Source organism: Sapajus apella, unplaced genomic scaffold (genome assembly GCF_009761245.1).
Source record: "Sapajus apella isolate SASKATOON/1434 unplaced genomic scaffold, GSC_monkey_1.0 scaffold37, whole genome shotgun sequence".
NCBI lineage: Eukaryota > Metazoa > Chordata > Mammalia > Primates > Cebidae > Sapajus > Sapajus apella.
Window position 1 is genome coordinate 20,661,548 of NW_022436977.1, and position 23,353 is coordinate 20,684,900.

At 39.8% G+C, this 23,353-nt stretch overlaps 1 protein-coding gene across 6 annotated transcripts in view; it reads right to left on the minus strand.

Annotated features, from left to right (window-relative positions):
* The window catches only part of GOLM2 (golgi membrane protein 2), a 119,146-nt gene that overhangs the window by 70,221 nt on the left and 25,572 nt on the right, over positions 1 to 23,353 (minus strand). For all 6 annotated transcript variants that reach the window (XM_032297627.1, XM_032297630.1, XM_032297626.1 and 3 more), the window contains exons 2-4: positions 10,899 to 10,953; positions 3,136 to 3,238; positions 270 to 360 (exon numbers count right to left, since the gene is read on the minus strand). In XM_032297627.1, the coding sequence (XP_032153518.1) occupies positions 270 to 360; positions 3,136 to 3,238; positions 10,899 to 10,953 (249 nt within the window). The remainder of the gene's footprint in view (positions 1 to 269; positions 361 to 3,135; positions 3,239 to 10,898; positions 10,954 to 23,353) is intronic.

The following is a 23,353-nucleotide window of genomic DNA, read 5'->3' on the forward strand; positions in this document are numbered from 1 at the left end:
GGTCTTGAACTCCTGACCTCTGCCTGCCTTGGCCTTCCAAAGTGCTGAAAATTCAGGTGTGAGCCACTGCACCTGGCCAGTTTTAAGAATTAAGATTACATTTTTTGCAACTGTTTAATATACTCAGAAATAAAGCCATTATAAATCACTTTTGGAATTAGGCTGGCTGGAAAACTTATAATATTTTGTGACAAATTACAATTTTGATTTCTAAATTACCATGACATATAACAGAGATGTCTGGATTTAAGAACACTTAAGAAATTTACCTTTTGTTCCTGTAAAAACTGGTCTGCTAACTTTTTAATATTTTCTTCATGCTGTGCTCTCAATTCCTTGATCTGCTGGCCACACTGAAAACTAAATTACAAAGTCATTCTTTTAGATTACATTATCTTGAATTAGATTCTCAAAGTTGTCCAGAAGTTGACACATACATTAAGGAAGATAAAACATTCAGTCGGCAGGGAGAGTGGGTTGGAAAAAACAAAGAGCATACAAATAGCTCCTTTAAAAACACTTGAACTTATAGGAGACAGATAATACTGATAAAGCTAATTGCGAAAACAAATTACAAAGATAAAAACAGTTATTTTCCTATTATTTCCATAAATTGCATCTGTTAAAAAAAAAAACTATCAAAACCAACTTCAATTACGGAAGAGAAAAATACTATAGAAGATAAAACTGAGACCAATTTATAGTAAGAAATGAGGAAAGCTAGAATTATGAGATTTAATAAGGAGTGGTAGCAGATGATTCATCCAATAGTACTTTAAACACAGTAATAAAAGACTAAACCATAGAATACTAGAAATGAAAGGAACTAATAAAGATAAGGCCGGGCGCGGTGGCTCACGCCTGTAATCCCAGCACTTTGGGAGGCCGAGGCAGGTGGATCACGAGGTCAAGAGATCGAGACCATCCTGGTCAACACGGTGAAACCCCGTCTCTACTAAAAATACAAAAAATTAGCTGGGCATGGTGGCGCGTGCCTGTAATCCCAGCTACTCAGGAGGTTGAGGCAGGAGAATTGTCTGAACCCGGGAGGCGGAGGTTGCGGTGAGCCGAGATCGCGCCATTGCACTCCAGCCTGGGTAACAAGAGTGAAACTCCGTCTCAAAAAAAAAAAAAAAAGAAACTAATAAAGATAGACTGGTGCCATCAAAAGAAAGTGAATAGAAGTAAAACAGATAAAGATGGTGACTTTCTGCTGACCAAGTAGCCAAAGGATACACATAGACCAATCATGTAAAAGAAACAGTTAACAAATATATAGAAAAATGTTAAATCTCACCATTATAAAATGCAAAATAAACTTCCTTTATGTGGCTGGGCACAGTGGCTCATGCCCATAATCCCAGCACTTTGGGAGGCCAAGGCAGGCAGATCACTGGAGGCCAGGAGTTCGAGATCAGCCTAGCAAACACAACAAAACCCTGTCTCTACTAAAGATACAAAAAGAATTGGTCAGGCATGGTGACACATGCCTGTGGTCCCAGCTACTTAGGATGCTGAGGCATAAGAATTGCTTAAACCCAGGAGGCAGAGGTTGCAGTGAGCTAAGACCGTGCCACTGCACTCCAGCCTAGGCGACAGAGACAGACTCAGTCTCAAAAAAAAAAAGAAAAGAAAAACCAAAACAACTCACCAACTTCCAGTATATGTGTATATATATATAGTAGTATCTTATTCCTATACTAGCAAAATTAAATTAGAATTAAAACCAAATTCTAGGGTCATGGGGAAATATCTGCATTATAAATGAGTATAATAATTTTAGAAAGCAATCTTTCATCTATGCTGTAAAAGCAACGGTAAAGCATTCTTTCTGAGGAATTCTACATTTGAGAAAATATGCTACTGAAATAACATAAGGGGAGGGGAAGTCTTTATTTATTTATTTATTTATTTAGAGACAATGTTTTATTCTGTTGCCCAGACTGGAGTGCAGGCATGATTATGGCACACTGCAGCCTCAACCTCCCAGGCTCAAGTGATCCTCCCACCTCAGCCTCCCGAGTAGCTGGGACCACAGGTATGTGCCAGCACACCCAGCTAGTTTTGGGAAATATTTTTTGCAAGGAAATTTTTATAGCTGTGATAGTCTTTTTTTTTTTTTTTTTTTTTAAGACAAGGTCTCACCCTGTCCCCCAGGCTAGAGTGGTATGGCATCATCATGGCTCACTGCAGCCTCAATCTCCTGGGCTCAAGCAATCCTCCCACCTCAGCGTCCTAAGTAGCTAGAGTGCAGGCATGTGCCACCATGCCCAGCTAATTTTTAAAAATTTTTTGTAGAGACAGAGGTCTCACTATGTTGCTTAGGCTGGTCTTTAACTCCTGGGCTCAACTGATTCTCCAATCTCAGCCTCCCGAAGTGCTGGGATTATAGGTGTGAACCACCATACCTAAAATCTTAAAGTGAGAAAAGGAAAACTCCTATTGTGGTCTCACAATTGAAAAGACTAAAGAAGTTCTGGTACATTAACATGCTAGAATAATATATTACTTCTGCATATGTAAGAAGTCAGAAATGAACAAAAATGCTTTAAAATATGGGAAATCCTTCTAATTTTTGGTGTATAGATCTAAAGAATATATTTTACCATAAAATTGATTAAAAATATAATAAAATTTTTAAGGAGTGATAGCGAGAAAGGCCCCTAAGAAGTTTCCCAACCTCATCACCAAGTGTAGAGGTATCAGCAAGAGGGCTGACATACGGAGCAGGAAGAACAGCCAGAATTTAGTCCCTCAGCTCTTCTGGGAACATCTCCCAGTGCTAGCTTCATCTTCTGGATGCCCATCAAAAAGAATCACAAATCTTCTATCTTTGCCACATCAAATTTGATAAAACTCAAGAACTTGTATTTTCTGTTTCACATGAATTCTACAACATATACAAACTCAACATGCCCTGTAAGAGATATTTTCATGCTGCTTAATTTATCAAAATAAAAGAGTCTGGATTTCAAAGAGCTATAGAAGGATAACAGAAAAGAAATTAAAAAGACCTAAGGAAATGAAAGAAGAGAAGAAAAGGAAAACAAAAGTCAGAGAGGAAGAAATGAACTGTGTCTAAAAGTTGGAAAAATATTTTAGATTCATAAACATATGTTGCATGTAACATCTTACCTTTCGTATTCTAACCTCTTCACAAGGTAAGTATTGTTCTTCCTATAGTCCTGAAGTTGGTCTTCTTGTCGAAGAAACTCCTGACGAAGCTCAGCAAGTTGCTCTATCCACACGAGGTAAGAACCAAAGGAATCAAGTTCACTCATTATAATGCTTCCTATTGAGAAGCTCTGGGATGTCTTTTAAATTACACATAATTCTAAATTTCTTTACTAACACTCCCAGGAAATTAAATTATGTAACTAATACCATATTTAATAGCCTTTTGTAACACAGTCATGGTCAATAAAATTTATTCATTTATTTATTTGAGACAGTGTCTTGCTCTGTCATTCAGGTTGGAGTGCAGTGGTGCAATCTTGGCTCACTGCAATCTCCACCTCCTGAACTCAAGTGATCCCCTCACCTCAGCCTTCCAGGTAGCTGGGACTACAGGTGCACAATGCCTGTAGCTGGAGCCAATATTTGTATTTTTAGTAGAGACAGGGTTTAGACAGGTTGCCCAGCCTGGTCTTGAACTTGTGGGCTCAAGCAATCCAGCCACCTCGGCCTCCCAAAGTGCTGGGATTACAGGGATGAGCCACCATGCCCAACCAGTAGCATTTATTTTTAAAACAATATAGCTTAAGTGGCTTTCACACCAACCTGAAATAGTCTTCAAATTATACATTGTTTCACTTTATGTAGACACATGCTAAATTGTGGCGATAATGCAAAAAGCTACCTATCTTTTCAAACCTATCTGCTTTATTAAAGTAGGAAAAAAAGTCAAACTTTTTAGATATGCTTACTATGGGTATAAATTTTAAGTTTTTTTCCTCATTTTAAATCACATTTGACTAACAACTTAGGTGCCAATCACTTTAGATATATTTTTAGTTCAGCTACGGATGGTAGCTCTACATATCCCAAAATTATATTTTCAAAGTTCATAATTTCTGGACTCGGAATGAAATTTTTTAGTGGAAATGATTAACATGAAATTTCAAACTGGATAGTAAATTATAACCTGGCCAAACACTTGTTTGTAAATGTTTAATCCATCACCAGCGACACATGTTCTACATTTCATTCCCTCATGATCTAAGCCTATAGACAAAAGAAATGCAGGAGGAAAAGAGTAAATGTTAATTTCTTGGATGGAGTTGAACTTCCATTTGAAGAAATAAAATGATAATAATAATAAATAATAATAAATAAATAAAAAGAATTTCTTGGCTAGGTGATTTTAAAAACAGCTAACAGCCTAAGCAGTTAAGCAAAAGTAGTATTAAAATAATTTTTTATAAATAAAAACAGGGGTCTATACTGTATAAGCAACACTATTAAGATTAAAATATAACATCTAGCCATAACGTACCAATACTATAACATCCACTTTTCAGAGAAGGCTTATAGAATTAGTATTACTCTAAAAATACTTGGGAGATATACTATATATACAGCCACTTTCCTGAGTGGGAAGGGAGATATAGATATATATGTGTATTTATAGAGATGAGGTCTTATTATTTTGCCCAGGCTGGTCTCAAACTCCTGAGCTCAAGCAATCCTTCTGCTTCAATTTCCCAAAGTGCTGGGATTACAGGCGTGAGCCACCATACCCGGCTGTTTTTAAAAAGCAGATGTTGGGGCCGGGTGTGGTGGCTCATGCCTGTAATCTCACCACTCTGGGGGGGCAGAGGCAGGCAGATCACCTGAGGTCAGGAGTTGGAGACCATCTGGCCTACATGGTATAACTGTGTCTCTACGAAAAATACAAAAATTAACTGGGCATGGTGGCCTCTGCCTATAATCCCAGCTACTCGGGAGGCTGAGGCAGGGTAATCACTTGAACCCAAGAGGAGGAGTTTACAGTGAGCCGAGATTGCACCACTGCACTCCAAAACCAAAACCAAAACAAAACAAAAAAACAGATGTTGGCCAGGCATGGTGGCTCACGCCTGTAATCCCAGCACTTTGAGAGGCCAAGGATGGTGGATCACATGAGGCCAGGAGTTCGATACCAGCCTGGCCAACAAAACAAAACTCCATCTCTACTAAAAATACAAAAATTAGCCAGGTGTGATGGCACATGCCTGTAATCTCAGCTACTTGGGAGACTGAGGCACAAGAATCACTTGAATCCGGGAGAAAGAGGTTGCAGTGAGCCGAGATCACGCCACTGCACTCCAGCTTGGGCAATAAAGTGAGATTTTTCTAAAACACACACACACACACACACACACACACACACACACACACACATATATGTATGTATGTATGTATAAATTTAAAAAAATAAAAAGCAGATGTTTTTAAATAGCAGATGTAAACACATAATTGCATCCACGCCAAAAAAAAGACTAGAATAAAAATATATCGGGTCAGGCGCGGTGGCTCAGGTCTGTAATCCCAGCACTTTGGGAGGCTGAGACGGGTGAATCACCTGTCAGGAGTTCAAGATCTGCCTGAGCAACATGGTGAAATCCCGTCTCTAATAAAAATACAAAAAACAGATGGGTACTGTGGTGCGTGCCTGTAATCCCAGATACTCAGAAGGCTGAGGCAGGAGAATCACCTGAGCCCAGGAAGAGGAGGTTGCAGTGAGCAGAGATTGCGCCATTGCACTTCAGCCTGGGCAAGAGAGGGAGACTCTATCTCAAAAAAAATCAAAAACATATATATATATATATATATATACACACACACACACACACACACACACACACATATACATACTATATATATACATACATATATATATACACTATATATATATATACACACACATATGTATATATATCAAAGTGCTATCAGTGATTGTGTTTGACGGTAGGATTTTGAACATTTTTTTTCTATACTTTCTAAAATGTTTTAAATTACACTTTAAGTTCTGGGGTACATGTGTAGAACGTGCAGGTTGTGTACATAGGTATACAATGCCATGGTGGTTTGCTGCATCCATCAGCCCGTCATCTACATTGGGTATTTCTCTTAATGCTATTCTCTCCCCTAGCCCCCCAACCTCCTGCTATCCCTCCCCTAGCCCCCAACTCCCTGACAGACCCCAGTGTGTGATGTTCCCCTCCCTGTGCCCATGTGTTCTCACTGTTCAGTATACACTTATGAGTGAGGACATGAGGTGTTTTGTTTTCTGTTCTTGTTACTCTCTAAATGTTATTGTGGAATTATAACTGTGGCAATAATGAAGAACAAAAATTTAAGTCACATAAACATCTGACGAGACACATAATTTTAACAATATGCATAACTATTGTATAATATAATACATATGAAAAAAATTAATGATTCACAAAAAAATATTTGCAGTTAATCATTACCTTGGCATATTCAAGCCACATTTTAAATTTATTTTTGTTTTTTTCTGAGATGGGGTCTCGCTCTGTAGCCAGGCTGGATGCAGTGGCTCAATCTCAGCTCACTGCAACCTCCACCTCCCAGGTTCAAGCAATTCTCCTGCCTCAGCTTCCCGAGTAGCTGGGACTACAGGTGTGCACCACCACGCCCAGCTAATTTTTTTTTTTTTTTTTTTTTTTTTTTGAGACGGAGTTTCACTCATGTTACCCAGGCTGGAGTGCAATGGCGCGATCTCGGCTCACCGCAACCTCCGCCTCCTGGGTTCAGGCAATTCTCCTGCCTCAGCCTCCTGGGTAGCTGGGATTACAGGCACGCACCACCATGCCCAGCTAATTTTTTGTATTTTTAGTAGAGACGGGGTTTCACCATGTTGACCAGGTTGGTCTCGATCTCTTGACCTCGTAATCCACCCGTCTCAGCCTCCCAAAGTGCTGGGATTACAGGCTTGAGCCACCGTGCCCGGCCGCTAATTTTTTTTTTTCTTTTTGAGACAGAGTCTTACTCTATTGCCCAGGCTGGAGTACAGTGGTGTGATCTTGACTCACTGCAATCTCTGCTTCCGAGGTTCAAGCAATTCTCCTGCCTAAGCCTCCTGAGTAGCTGGGACTACAGGCGTGTGCCACCATGCCCAGCTAATTTTTGTATCTTTAGTAGAGATAGGGTTTCACCATATTGGCCAGGCTGGTCTCAAACTCTTGATCTGTGATCTGCCCGCCCCAGCCTCCCAAAGTGCTGGGATTACAGGCGTGAGTCACTGTGCCTGGCCTAATTTTTGCATTTTTAGTAGAGACAGGGTTTCACCATGTTGGCCAGAATGGTCTCAATCTCTTCACATTGTGATCCACCTGCCTCGGCCTCCCAAAGTCCTGGGATTACAGGCATGAGCCACACCCTGACTTTTTTTTTTTTGGGGGGGGACAGAGTCTAGCTCTGTCAACCAGGCTGGAGTACAATGGCGTGATCTCAGCTCACTGCAACCTCCACCTCCCAGGTTCAAGCGATTCTCCTGCCTCAGCCTCCCAAGTAGGTGGGATTACAGGCGCCTCCTACCACTCCCAGCTAATTTTTGTAGTTTTAGTAGAGATAAAGGTTTCACTGTGTTGGCCAGGCTGGTCTTGAACTCCTGACTTCAGGTGATCCGCCTGCCTCGGCCTCCCAAAGTGCTGGAATTTCAAGCGTCAGCCATAGTACCCGGCCAAATTTCTCTTTTTATATTAATTCTTCAATATGTAAACATGGTTGATTTACCCTACCCCATCTCAAATAAAAGGGATGAATCTGTGGTGGCCAGGTAGCCATAAACAACCCTTTCAGCTTATTGCCTGATCCCTGTCCCCATCTCCTAAGATATAGCAGGCCAGAGGTACCAGAAACCCTGGCCCCAGCTATGAATGCTGATTCTACAGTGACAATGAGATCACAGTAGGAAGCAGTGGTAAAAAGCCTTGTAGCTCAGGGATTGAACTAGCCAGTTCAGTAAACCTGTGCTCAGGCTGGACAGGTTTTAGAACTGAAAGCTAAATCTAAAAACTACAATTAAAAAACAAAACTTAACTATGAGGAAGAGATTTTTAACTGGTGATCTTTAGGACTCATTCTCCTCAGGAAAAAGGGAACAGAAAAATTACAGTCCCTTCTGATTCAGGCTATGCTGTAAAATATCTGAAATAGCTTCAGAATGAACCTGATGCTTAGTATAACTTTAAGATTTCAGATGGCTTCTCTGCCTCTCCACAAAACTTCCCATTGACGATATCTGAAGTTCATTTATTAGGAAATAAAATTTTCCTTTGTAATTAAAGACAGACTTCAAATACGATTGACAAAGAAAAATAAAACATTAATATGTGAGTTTTAGTCCATGTAAAATAAGATTTTTTTCCTGTTTGAATACAGAGAAAGATCATAAAGCAGAGAGGTAATTGGTGATTTCCAGTGGGTCAAAACACAGATCTACAAGGGGAAAATTAAGCGGATCAGAAAGAAAAACAAGAGAGAGAATCAGGAAAACTAACTAATGGCTTAATACCTGGTGATGAAATAATCTGTATAACGAACCCCTATGTTACACGTTTACCTATGTAACAAACCTGCATATCCTGCACATATACCCCTGAACTTAAAAGTTAAAAAAAAAAAAAATTTACTTTTGATTGATTGGCATGTGTATTCTTTATAGGAACCCAGAGATATTCTGTCTAGTGTGACTGTTCCAGGTCACCATAGCAGAACTCTTAGAGTTAGTTAATACAAGTCAGGTTAATTATACAGTATGCTCCATTTCTGAAAGCAACACCAGTTATGTTATAGAATGACATGGCTTAATTTAACTTCAAAAGATTAGGGATAGGTAAGAAATGGGTTGCCTGGGACCAGCTTTTGAAAAAAAAAAAATCACTTCTAGAAAACTTTGACTTTGAATTTTCTTTTAGTAACAGGCATAAAAACAAGGTAAACGAATCAAAATAAATCTGATATGTCAATTTATTATCTCGAGGGTTAGAAAAACCAACTTTATTTCCAAGAAAATATAAACCATCTCAAGTGTCTTAGTGTCTATTAATTCTACTATATCAGATATTAATTTCAAAGAAAACTTGCCTATGAAAGGCAAATTGTCAAGAAGTTTGTTTCAGTAGAAATCATTCCAAAGTTGCAAAAGTCACATTACGGAAATTCAATTTTAAGAGTCCAAGCTTCAAAACCAAAACTTGTTCAGCTATACATACAAATCAAGATTTTTTTCTCTGCCGAAGAGTATCATCATATACAATTTCAAAATATCTAAAGATCTACCTCAATACATACGGTACGATAAAGATTTTTAATCAGTAACACAGGTTGTCATTTTTGTTGATATATACTAACAGAAGCCACACCACAGGTCCTTTTTTTTTTTTTTTTTTTTTTAAAGAGTGTCTCTCTTGTTGCCCGGGTATGCAATGGCACAATCCTAGCTCACTGCAACCTCCACCTCCCAGATTCAAGTGATTCTCCTGCCTCAGCCTCCCGAGTAGCTGGGATTACAGGCATGCGCCACCACACACGGTTAATTTTGTATTTTTAGCAGAAACTGGGTTTCTCAATGTTGGTCAGGCTGGTCTCAAACTCCCAATTTCAGGTGATCCACCCGTCTCGGCCTCCCAAAGTGCTGGGATTATAGGCATGAGCCACCCCTTCTGGCCAGGACTTCTTATTCAACTGATCTATTTAATAAGCAGTTAATAAGCATTAAGTTATTCCTTTAATAAGCCCTAATAGTATTTCTTAATATTTAATAAGAAGTATACTTTGATGACAAGTGGAAGCATTTGTAAAAATTGCAAGTTGGAAGCAGCACTGACACTGTGGCATCTTCTGTGTCATCCTAATATATTTTGGTAAGTCAAGAAGAGTAGAACACGGACACAGATTCAACAAAAACCAGTGTGACCACCCAGAAAGCATTTCTAACAGAAAATCAAAGCTGTTACAAATCACAGATAATTGGAAATCAACAACTTATTTTAGGGTTACAACACACAAATAACACTTCCTAATGATCGTACATTAGGAAATGTTAAGGGGGAAATTTTTACTACATGACAAAGCCAGCTAAGGTTGGCTACTTCAAGAGGACAATAAAAATAGATTATCTAAGTATATCTAAAGAGGCTCAAAAGGATAATAAAGGATATTTATGAAGCTAGAGAGCATGTACTACCCACATACATAAACCTAGAGATGATGCACGCAGAGTTTTAAAATACGGTATTATAACCAAAGGGTGTGAAGAAGAGGATTGGATCCTTAGATCCCAAAATTCAAAGGCCAGCAGCGATGGAGTGAAGTAACATAGGCAGACTGTAGGGCTTTTTAATTTTTCCATAAAAGCTATAGTATCCTTTATCACTTTGTCCAAGCAAAAATATGTGTGTGTATTTTTACATTATTTATTTATTTATTATATATTTAATCTATCTTCCACGTTTCTTTCTGTTCCCAGGGCATCTAAAACATTAAGCTTGGAGGCTCTATCCAAACCATCCCTAGACCTGAATAAATTAATTTAGCAGTTTGGACACAGTACAGAGGGAACACTTCTCACCTTTTCCCTAGAAATTTCATGGCATCTGAAGCTATAATTCAATTTTCTTTGAGTATTCTCTTAAGAGCATTTCATTACATAACCCTGTCTATAGCACAAGGTTAAGATACAGATTTCAAATTTTAACTTGGATTTATCATATATAAAGGAACATTCAATAATTCATATCTTAAGGCAAAAGGATAAATGTTTTACCATCAGAGGAGCTTTGTTCAGAAAATTTTATTTCATTAGGCTATTTACTATTTCTTAATTCTTCAGAATTTTAGGCATTTAGTGATCTTTGTTATCTTTAATCTGTAATTAAGTTTCTTACCCTTTAAATGATGTATGTCTGCCATCTGGTACGATACGTTGTTCTGTAGTTTAACCTGAAAAAAATTGTTTTCATTTTACTAAAACATATGTACTTTACTCATTTTTTTTGCTCATATTCATTTTGTGCTTGATCATAAATGCAAATGAAAAACTCTATTTATTTATACTCTACCTCTTCCAAAATAGAATCAGCAGTAAATTCTGATCTTGTAATGCTTACTTTAAATTTGCACAAGAATATTCTTTTCAATGGATAAACAATTTAACAACTTTAAAAGTTTTAAAATTTGAACTAAACATCACATAATTTTTTTTTCTTCCAAAACTCAGAGCTATGGTCACTGTCATCTAGGAGCCAGTACATAAGAATACTAACAACTTAAAAGTATACCAAAACCTGACTCAAATTAAAGGCTTACCAGTCAACTTTAAAACCTTGGATAAGCCAGGACCTTGTACACAGGGAACCACTCTGTCTCAGTTATTGCTTTAGGCAAGTTTGTTCTAATTGTAAAATGTCATTAAAATATCACTACAAATAGGTTCTTGTCTATCCCAAGGTATCTTTACTTTGAAGAGCATAGGCAGATTCATATTAATCAGAAGTAGCACCATGGAAAAATGAAATTTTTTTTTAATGGAATCTTGCTCTGTCGCCCGGGCTGGAGTGCAGTGGTGAAATCTCGGTGCACCGCAACCTCTGCCTCCCAGGTTCAATTGATTCTCCTGCCTCAGCCTCCCGAGTAGCTGGGATTACAGGCACCCACCACCAAACCCAGTTAATTTTTGTATTTTTAGTAGAGATGGGGTTTCACCATTGGCCAGGCCAGTCTTGAACTCTTGACCTCAGGTGATCCGCCTGCTTCTGCCTCCCAACGTGCTGGGATTACAGCTGTGAACCATCGCACCCGGTGGGAAAAATGATTTTTTTTGATACGGAGTCTCGTTCTGTCGCCCAGGCTGCAGTGCAGTGGCATGATCTCAGCTCACTGCAACCTCTGCCTCCTGGGTTCAAGGTATTCTCCTGCCTCAGCCACCCAAGTAGCTGGGACTACAGGTGTGTACCACCATATCCAGCTAATTTTTGTATTTTTAGTAGAGATGGGGTCTTGCCATATTGGCCAGGCTGGTCTCGAACTCCTGATCTCAAGTGATCTGCCTGCCTCAGCCTCCCAAAGTCCTGGGATTACATGTATGAGCCACCACACCCGGCCTAAAGAATGTATTTTTAAACTTTTTTTTTTTTTTTTCAGAGTCTTGCTTTGTCACCCAGGCTGAGGTGCAGTGTTGCAATCACGGCTCACTGCAGCCTTGACCTCCAGGGTCTAAGTCTATCCTCCTATCTCAGGCTCTCGAGTAGCTGGGACTACAAGTATGTACCACAGCACCTAGCTAATTTTTAAAAATATATTTTTTTGTAGAGACAGCGTCTTGCTATATTGCCCAGGCTGGTCTTGAACTCTTGTGCTCAAGTGATTCACCTGCTAGCCTCACAAAGTGCTGGGATTACATGCATGAACCACCATGGCCAACCTAAACTTTTTATTCTAAAATTAATTACAGATTCACAGGAAATTGCAAAGACAGCACAGAGAAGTCCCAGGTAACCTTCACACAATTCACACAATTTCTCACAACGGGTACATCTTATGTAACTACAGCACAACATCAAAACCAGGAAATTGACATTGGTACAATACGTATGTATAGTTCTATCTCATTTTATCATATGTATAGATTTGTATAAATCTAGGTTGATTGTGGCATCAATCAAGATGCAGAACAATTTTATCATCACAAAGATCTCCCTCATGCTATCCTTTGTTTTTTTTTTAATTTTTATTTATTTATTTTTTTATATATAAAGACAGGGTTTCACCATATTGGTCAGGCTGGTCTTGAACTCCCCACCTCAGGTGATCCGCCCGCCTTGGCCTCCAAAGTGCTTGGATTACAGGCGTGAGCCACCACGTCCGGTCTAGCCTTTTTTTTTTTTCTTATTCTTTTTTCTTTTTTTGAGACATGGTCTCACTCTGTAGCCCAGGCTGGAGTGCAGTGGCACAACAGCTTGCTGCAGTCTCCATCTGCCCAGCTCAAGCGATCCTCCCATCTCAGCCTCCTGAATAGCTGGGAATACAGGCGTTTGCCATGATGCCTGTAAAAAAATTTTAATATCTTTTTTTTAAAAAAAGTTTAATATCTTTTTTTTTTTAGTAGAGATGAGGTCTTGCTATGTTGCCCAGGCTGCTCTTGAACTCCCGGGTTCAACCAATCCTCCCGCCTTGGTCTCCTAAAGTGCTGGGATTACACGAATGAGCCACCACGCGTGGCCCATACAATCCATTATAGTTACCCCCAACCCGCATTCCCCCACCATCCTATGTCAAGCCACTGGATGGGAAAGTATAAAACTACTAAGAAAACATGAGCACAGTCTCAAGGAAATTAGACATGGTACCATCTAAAGCAGTATAATTTCTATAAGAATCCAGAGATCAGGTAAAACTTCATGGAATGAATTATATCTGAATTAGGCATTAAAAGCTAGGTAAAAATTTAAACAGATGGGAAAGGAGCATTTCAGATAGAGGACATGATATAAGAAAAGGTACAGTGGCAAGAAAGCATGAGGTATACCTGAAAAACTCAGCAACATACTGTTTGACTGAAGCATATGAAAAGAAGAGTTGGAAAGAAAGACAGAGTAAAAAGACCATGAGTATCTTTCAGTCCCAGGTAGAGTGTATTCTTCAAGCTGAAAGCCCATGACTTTCAAATTTAAAATGAAAGTTTGTTCATAAACAATAGATGAAAATAGAATCGCTCTAGCTGAAGCAGAAGGAGTAAAAGGGGTCCCTTTTTATTTTCCCCTAGAGTCCTGAGGGCTTTGAAGAATGAAGTTTAAAATATAAAGCTAGGTCAGACACAGTGGTTTATGCCTAGAATCCCACTTCTTTGGAAGACCAAAGCAAGAGGATCACTTGAGGCCAGGAGTTCAAGACCAGCCTGGCCAACATAATGAGACCTACAATAACTAAAGAAAATAAAAAATGAAATTAGTCAGGCATGGTGGAACATGCTTGTAGTCAGCTACTCAGGTGACTGAGGTAGGAGGATCACTTGAGCACAGGAGTTTGAGGCTGCAGTGAGCTAGGACTGCACCACTGTACTCCAGCCTGGAAGGCAGAGCAAGACCCTATCTTAAAAAAAAAAATATATACATATATATATGTGTGTGTGTATGTATACACACATATTTTACATATATATGAATTTACATTTATAAAAATTTATATAAATTTAATACACTTTAATATATAAATATAAATATAATGAAATATAATGTTGATGTTCAGTAATAAAAAATGAATGAAGTACTAGTACATGATACAATATGAATGAACTTAGAAAACATTATATATGCCAAATGAAAAGAGACAGTCATGAAAGTTCAAATATTATGGGATTCCATTTATATGAAATGTACAGAAAGGAGATTAGTGGCTGGCAGGGGCTGGGGACAAGAAGGAATGAGGAGTGAAGGCAAATGGTTTCTTTTAGGGGTGATGAAAACATTCTGGAATTAGACCATGGTGATGGTTGTGAAACACTTTAGATACACTAAAACCTACTAAATTGTACACTTTAACAGGATAAATTTTATGGTACACGAATTATACGTCAATTTTTAAAATGCAAAAAAAAATAAAATGGCCAGGTGCAGCAGCTCATGCCTATAATCCCAACACTTTGGGAGGCTAAGGCTGGAGGATCACTTGAGTCCAGGAGTTTGACAGTAGCCTGGGCAACATGGCAAAACCCCTGCTCTACAAAAAATACAAAAACTTAACTGGGCATAGTGGTGCATGCCTATGGTCCCAGCTACTTGAGAGGCTGAGGTGGGAGGACTGATTGAGCCCAAAAAGGTTGAGGCTGCAGTGAGCTGTGACTGCACCACTGCACTCCTACCCTAGGTGACAGAGAGAGACCCTGTCTCAAAAAAAAAAAAGAAAAAAAAAATCCATACACACATTAAAATGCTGACAGTACTATGGGGTATCATAGAGGAAACTGGGAGGCCAGGCGTGATGGCTCATGCCTATAATCCCAGCATTTTTGAGGCTGAGGCAGGAGGATCATGATCATTTAAACTCAGGAATTAAGACCAGCCTAGCAACACAATGAGATCTTATCTCTACTAAAAATAAAAAATAATAAATTAGCCAAGTGTGGTGGCATGTGCCTATAGTCCCAGCTACTTGGGAGGCTGAGGTTGGAGGATCACTTGAGCCCAGAGATCAGGGCTGCAATGAGCCATCATCAAGCCACTGCACTTCACTATGGACAACAGGGCAAGACCCCATCTCAAAAAAAGAAAACAGAAACTGAGGATAAAACAATGGACAAACACTATGTACTCAAGGAGTTTATTCAAGTAAACAGACAATCATAATACAGTAAAATAAATGCTATCATTTGGTTCTATGGACATGATGGGAAAACTTAGTAGAAGCATTTAATACAGCTCATAGGGTGAGAGAAGGCTTCTGGAGCTGATGATGATGATGACTGAAGTGAGTCCTGCAGGAAGAGTAGCGTTTAGCCAGGTATAAATAGGGAGAAGATGAGGAAGAAAGACATTCAAGGCACGTGTCAAAACTTACCTATGAAAAACACCTAACTTTCTAGGAACTATAAATAATTCCTAGTAGCTATAACAGAGAGAATTGGTAAGGAATATGGCTAGAATGGTAAGCACTGTTCACAATTAAGAAGGATCTTCTAAGAAATATGGATTCACCCTGTAAACTATACTCAATCTTTAAAGTTCTTTTAAGCAAGGTAGTGAAATCCAATTTGCAATTTTAAAAAGTCAATCTGGCTGCAACATGAAGAATAGCCCAGAGGGGGCAAGATGAGAGAAAGAGAGACCAAGTACTACTATCACATTACAGGTAAGAATGTTGGTCTAAGCGAGGGGTGGGTCTGTGAGCCTGTTTTTGTAGGGAAGGAAGCTAAGGATGACTGTTACATTTTTTAAAAAATACCTGGGGGAAAAGAAAAATCAAAAGAAGATTTTATGTTACATTAATTAAATGAAATTCAATTTTCAGTGTCTACAAATAAAGTTTTATAGAAAAACCGCCACACTAACTTGTTTACATATGGTGTATGGCTGCTTTTGAGCTATAGTAGTTGTGGCAGAGACTATCCTGCAAAGCCTAAAGTATTTACAATCTAGACTTTTACAGAAAAAGGTCTATCACCTTCTGGTCTAAACTAATAGAATCAGAAAAGGGAGGTAAATACATGTGAGATAAGACACATAGTTTTATGGATTGATTAGATACAGGAGTAAATGAAGAAATATCAAATATGATGTTTAGATTTCTAATCAGGGTGACTAGCTGAGTAAGAACCTAATTTTCTGTAATAGGGAAACACAGGAAGAGAAAGAGACTTGGGGTGGAGGAGAGAAGTGGAAAAATGATTATTTTCAGATTTGGACCTATTGATTTTGAGGCATCTGTGACATATCCAAGAAGAGAACTTCAGGCGGCAGTTGGACATAAGGGTCTTGAGCTTGAGTGACGGCTTGAGAGCCATTCACATTCAAATAGCAATCCAGGTCCCTAGAATGAGATCACTGAGGGAAAGCTACAGGGGCAGCAAAAAAAACCTGACACCAACAACTACAATATTTGATTAGTTTGCTCACTTAAAACTGCTCCTTAATAACTTCCAATTAGCCTGTGTTTTACTTTCTTTCCTATTTCCTTCATTTGCAGAATCCAATCTCTTTTTGGTTTTGTGTTTGTTGTCCTTCCAAAGAACATCATCATCCTTCGTATTCATTTTCAACACTTTGTTTTTTAATTAAAAATATTTTTTTTTGAGACAGGGTCTTGCCTGATTGCCCAGGCTAGAGTGTAGTAGCATGATCACAGCTCACTGCAACCTTGATCTCTCGGGCCCAGAGATCCTCCCACCTCAGCCTCCCAAGTAACTGGGACCACAGGCATGTGCTACCACGCTCAGCTAATTTTTTTTATCTTTTGTAGGAATGGGGGTCTTACTTTTTTAAATCAATTTTTATGATGCTATGCCAGTTTCTCTACACTCCATTTTAAATATGGTTCTGAAATTGCTAGAGGTATGCTTTTCTTTTCTTTTCTTTTTTTGAGGCAGAGTCTTACTCTGTCACACAGGCTAGAGTACAGTGACACAATCTTGGCTCACTGCAACCTCCCGCCTCCCGGGTTCAAGCGATTATCCTGCCTCAGCCTCCAGAGTAACTAGGATTACAAGTGCCCACCACCATGCCCGGCTAAGTTTTCCATTTTTAATAGAGATAGGGTTTCACCTTCTTAGCCAGGCTGGTCTAGAACTCCTGACCTTGCGATCCATTCACCTCAGCTTCCCAAAATGCTGGGACTACAGAGGTGAGCACAGCCTCGCTCTTCTTAAACACTAGGCTGTGAGTGGCTTCAGCTTCCCTAAACTGTCTCTTTTATATTCTTATACTTTTAAATTTTTAATGGAGGTGGGGAAATTCAATCTATAGTTGAATATACGTATATTCAACCAATAGATATATTCAACCTGGGTCACTCTGTCACCCAGGGTGGGGTGCCGTAGCACAATCTCAGTTCATTGTAACCTCTGCCTCCCAAGCTCAAGCACGCCTCCCACCTTAGCCTCCCGAATAGCTGGGAACACAGGCGTATACCACCACTTCTGGCTAATGTTTTGTATTCTTGGTAAAGACAGGGTTTGGCATGTTGCCCAATCTGGTCTTTTAGCTTTTTTTTTTTTTTTTTTTTTTTTTGAGACAGAGTCTTATTCTGTTGCTTGGGGCTCTGGTGCTGGAGTGCAGTGGCTCACTGCAACCTCCGCCTCCTGGGTTCAAGCAATTCTCCTGCCTCAGCCTCCCAAATGAACAGCTGGGATTACAGGCACCTGCCACTATGCCTAGATAATTTTTTGTATTTTTAGTAGAGATGGGGTTTCACCATGTTGGTCAGGCTGGTCTTGAACTCCTTGTAATTTGCCCACCTTGGCCTACCAAAGTGCTGAGATTACAGGCGTGAGCTACCACGCCTGGCCAGCTCTTTAATTCGTTTGGCTTTAACCCTCCCTCTGAAGGGAAATATTCATTTAATATTTCCACCACCAGCCCTTCACCTTCAAAAGAAAGCTTAACTTCCCTTCTAGGTATTCTTTCCTCTACATAGTTCATTGTTTTTTTGGGTTTTTTAGAGAGGGATTCTTACTGTATTGTTCAAGGCTGGACTTGAACTCAGTAACAGTTCAAGTAATAGTAATAGCCTGTGATAACAGGCTCAGGCCACCACACCCAGCTCTCTCCTCACAGTTTTAATTTCCTTGTGGTCATTAGGAATTTGGTTATCTTCCAAATGACTGCCAAAATGTCCTGGCTGTTGAGAAATTAATTAGAATTCTTACAAACACATGATTAGAAAAAAAGATTACCTTCATTTTGCCACATCTACTCTCTGTTGAACTGGTAATGCTTCCAGAATACTTTGACTTTTTTTCTAAGTATATTCCAGACAGGTAACAGCACATAACTTCCTGACACCCATAAACACTGAATAAATGTTTGCTTAAAGACCCCCTAGACTTTTATGTCCCATAGTCTTTGTACTACACACTCTCCTAAGTTATACTTTATCCATATTTGCATAATTTTGATTATTCCTCAAGGTTTTTTGTTTTTTGTTTTTGTTTTGAGTGCCTTCATTTATTTCCCCTTATTATCATCATCATTGCCTTTAGGCTTTACCTTATCCCTCTCTTTCTGTAATTCTTGATCTCTGGGATTTTGAGTTCATCTATAATAGGCCAATTATCCCTGCTCTGTTTGGCCTTTTCCCTGTTCTTAAAATGTGTTTACTGTCCTTCCTGAGACCTCTTCTCTCCCCTAAGTTTTAGGTTCTTTATTTGTTTTTCTCAGTAAGAATTATTTTTACCTCCCGGCTGTGGTGGCTCACGCCTGTAATCCCAGCACTTTGGAAGGCCGAGGTGGGTGGATCACGAGGTCAAGAGATCGAGACCATCCTGGTCAACATGGTGAAACCCCGTCTCTACTAAAAATACAAAAAATTAGCTGGGCATGGTGGCGCGTGCCTATAATCCCAGCTACTCAGGAGGCTGAGGCAGGAGAATTGCCTGAACCCAGGAGGCGGAGGTTGTGGTGAGCCGAGATTGTGCCATTGCACTCTAGCCTGGGTAACAAGAGTGAAACTCCGACTCAAAAAAAAAAAAAATTTTTTTCCTGATATTTCCCTATGGCACTTCTTGTTCACCCCCAGGTACTTCATTTATTTTCCCTTAATCTTTCTTCCTGCAACATCTAAAACTTCATCTTTATTTTTCTGCCAGCTCTCTTCTGAAGTTCTTTTCATGTTTGCCCAACCTATGTGGCTTCTCTAAATTAATTCTGGCAGCTCTTACCAGCTCAGTTATTCAGCTTCACTTTCCATTTTGGGACCTTGAAAGTAGCTCAGGTGCGTCTGCTTCCCTTTCATTACAGTCTGTTCTTGGGCAATCAGCACAACTATGAGCATTTATTCCAAAGGTTCTATACAATTGGCTTTTTACAGATGTCATTCCTGACTCCTGTTTCTCCACACAAGAAATATTTTTCTTGATTATATCTCATACTCAGATGATTTCTAAAGACAATTCTATCTTCTGTAACATAACTGCCAAACCTGGCTGATGCTCAGAATCACCTGGGGAACTTTTTTTTTTTTCTTTTTGAGACAGAGTTTTGCTCTTGTCACCCAGCTGGAGTGCAATGGCACAATCTCGGCTCACTGCAAACTCTGCCTCCCAGGTTCAAGTGATTCTCCTGCCTCAGCCTCCCAAGCAACTGGGATTACAGGCGCCTGCAACCATGCCTGGGTAATTTTTGTATTTTTAGTAAAGATGGGCTTTCACCATGTTGGCCAGGCAGGTTTCAAACTGCTGACCTCAGGTGATCCATCCACTTTGGCCTCACAAAGTGCTGGGATTATTGGCGTTGAGTCACCATGCCCAGCCACATGGGGAGCTTTAAAAAATACATATTCTTCCAGTCTGATTCAGTAATCTGGGGATGGCCCATGAATCTTTATTTTAAAAATCTCAAGTGATTCTGATAAGCAGCCAGGTTTAGCAATTATTCATCTGTAGTATGGTTAGCACCTATACCAGCTGGATCAAAATGGAATATAATAATAACAAATGGGTATTAAATGATTATTTTGTGCCAGATCCTAGGCTAAGGCTAAGTGCTTTACAAGCATCATCTCATTTAATCCTCACAACCACCCTATGAAGTAGGCACAGTTATTGTCCCCATTTCACAAATGAGGAAACTGCCCTCAGTCATATACCTAGAACAGATATTGAATACTTTCTCAGACAGTCCCAGTCCACAGTCTGTGTGTGGGACTACTCTGTACATACTAGATCTGGTACGTGATTGTTTTTTATTCTCATTACTCATAGTTCACACAGAGTATGCAGTCAAACACACCTGCAACTTTTACTTATCTGTTAAAGAATTTACTGTCTTCTTAAACCACATTTTAGTATAATCTATCCCTAGTTAAATTTCCTTGTTTTTCTCCCTTTTTTTGAGATGTAGGTTCGCTCTTGTTGCCCAGAGTGGAGTGCAATGGCATGATCTTGGCTCACTGCAACCTCTGCCTCCCACATTCAAGCGATTCTCCTGCCTCAGCCTCCTGAGTAACTGGGATTACAGGCACATACCACCATGCCTAGCTAATTTTTGTATTTTTAATAGAGACAGGGTTTCCACATGTTGGTCAGGCTGGTCTCAAACTCCTGACCTCAGGTGATCCACCTGCCTCTGCCTCCCAAAGTGCTGAGATTCCAGGTGTGAGCCACTGCACCCAGCCTACCCAGTTACATTTTCAAAGAGAATAAACAAGGTCTTTGGTATTGATTGGCTATAATGAACAGAACAGAGTTTTTTCATTCATTCATTCATCTTATTAAAATATTTTATTTTATTGCAGTGCTTATTCATTATTTACTAAATCAGTTGTTTATAAAGCACTTACTGAGTAAACACTATGTGCTAGGCCTGGGGGATACAAAGTATTTGATCTTGGACTGTTAAGAAGTATCACAAAAAATTACTATAAAGTTTACTCATTTGGTCAGTCAGCCAATAACTAAGAAACATTTCTGGAACACCTACTTCAGTGAAAGACAATGTATAAAGCGTAAAGATACAGGAATATACAGCAATATACAAGAAACAAGAGAGAAGTCTGGATAAAGGATACAGATTTAGAGTCATTAGCATATAGAGTAACCATTTTTTTTTAAAGAGGAGTCTCGCTCTGTCCCTAGGCTGTATCACAGTGGTGTGATCTTGGCTCACTGCAACCTCCACCTCTCAGATTCAAGTGATTCTCCTGCCTCAGCCTTCTGAGTAGCTGGGACTACAGGTGCTTGCCACCATGCCCAGCTAACTTTTCTGTTTTTAGTAGAGATGAGGTTTTACCATGTAGCCAAGATGGTCTCAATCCCCTGACCTTGTGATCCACCTGCCTCGGTCTCCCAAAGTGTTAGGATTACATGCGTGAGCCACTGCACCCCACGAGAGTGTAACAAGTTTTATGAGTGAATATGATTACTCAGTAAGAGAGCAGAATGAGAATATTTTAGACAGAAAACTATGAACCATAACATTTAATAATGAATACAGGTAAGGCCAGCAAAGGAGACTAAGAAGTAAACTGAAGGATAAGAAGTCAAGAACATAGAATGCTGGGGAAAACACGTTGAAATTATCAAAAGTAGGAGGAGAAAATGCAGATAAAAGTAGGAAATGTGAGATAAAATGTCTTTTCAAGAAATTTTCCTGGAAAGACTTTTTTTTTTTTTTTTTGCGGTGGAGTTTTGCTCTTTTTGCCCAGGCTAGAGTGCAATGACGTGATCTCAGCTCACTGCAACCTCCATCTCCTAGATTGAAGCGATTCTCCTGCCTCAGCCTCCCGAGTAGCTGGGATTACAGGCATGGACCACCACACCCAGATAAATTTTTTTGTATTTTTAGTAGAGACAGGGTTTCTCCATGTTGGTCAGGCTAGTCTCAAACTCCTGATCTCAGATGATCCACCCGCCTCAGCCTCCCATAGTGCTGAGATTATAGGAGTCAGCCATCATGCCTGGCCCAGACAACTATTTTTTAAATGCTGAGGAGCAAGTATAGATTGAGAGGGTGAATATAAGAGGAGGACTGGATTACTAATTCTACGAAGTCTTTGAAAAGATGGAAGACATTGGATCCAGAGAACAGGTAGAGAGGCTGGCCCTGGAGAAAGGATGAACCTTCTTTTATTTTAACAAAGAGGAAAGACAGATGTAGGTATGTCTGCAGATTTGGTAGTTTAAGTTTTATCAGTCCAATTCTTGGTCAAGCAGGGGACAAGATCACCTACTAAGCTTGAGAAAGGAGAAAAAAAGTTTAAATGGGCCTAAGGAGGGCAGAGATCTGAAAGCTGTTGGAAAGGGTGTGTTGCCTGGAGAAATATAATATGTAAGGTACTACTGAAAACTCAGTTGAAGGTAGGCTGTGTTGGGGATCTTTGCTCTTCCATCTGCCTTTGATCATCTTCTTCTTCAGCCATCAAGGTCCAGGGACCCTGCATCCTAGAAGATAGGTCTCCCTCCTATCCTGCAAGAGTTTGGTAAGCCAACATGGGTGCATACAAGTACATCCAGGTTTGATTTGCAGTAGCTTTGAAGGTCTCTTAAAAAAAAAAGTACATCCAGGAGCTATGGAGAAAGAAGCAGTCGTCTGATGTCATGTACTTTCTTCTAAGGGTCTGCTGCTGGCAGTACCAGCAGCTCTCTGCTTTCCACAGGGCTACCCATCCCACCTGGCCTAATAAAGTGTGCTGACTAGGCTACAAGACCAAGCAAGGTTACGTTATATATAGGATTCATGTTTGCTGTGGTGGCCAAAAATGCCCAGTTCCTAAGGGGGCAACTTAAGGCAAGCCTGTCCATCATGGTGTTAACCAGCTAAAGTTTGCTCGAAGCCTTCTGTAGAGAGCCAGAGTAGCCTACCCAATCTGGGGGAATCAGCAGCAAGGCTGCTGTGAACTTTGGGTGAGCCCCAGAGAAGCGAAACCATAACAGGAGAATGTGTGTATCTCGAAGAACAGAGAGGCCAGGAAAAAGATAACCAGCTCTCACTGACCTTGCTGCAAGATAGTTGTTAGCTAAAGTATGTTAACTAAAATATGAGAATTATAATCACAGGCTGTTCTAAGTAACTGCATCCTCCCTCTGCTATGTGCTTTGTAAACAGATAAAGTACTCTGAGGCAGGTCAGGGCAGAAGAGACTGACATCATCAGCTTTTTGGACTGCCTGGCCCAGCACTCTATGTTTGTCTGTGTAT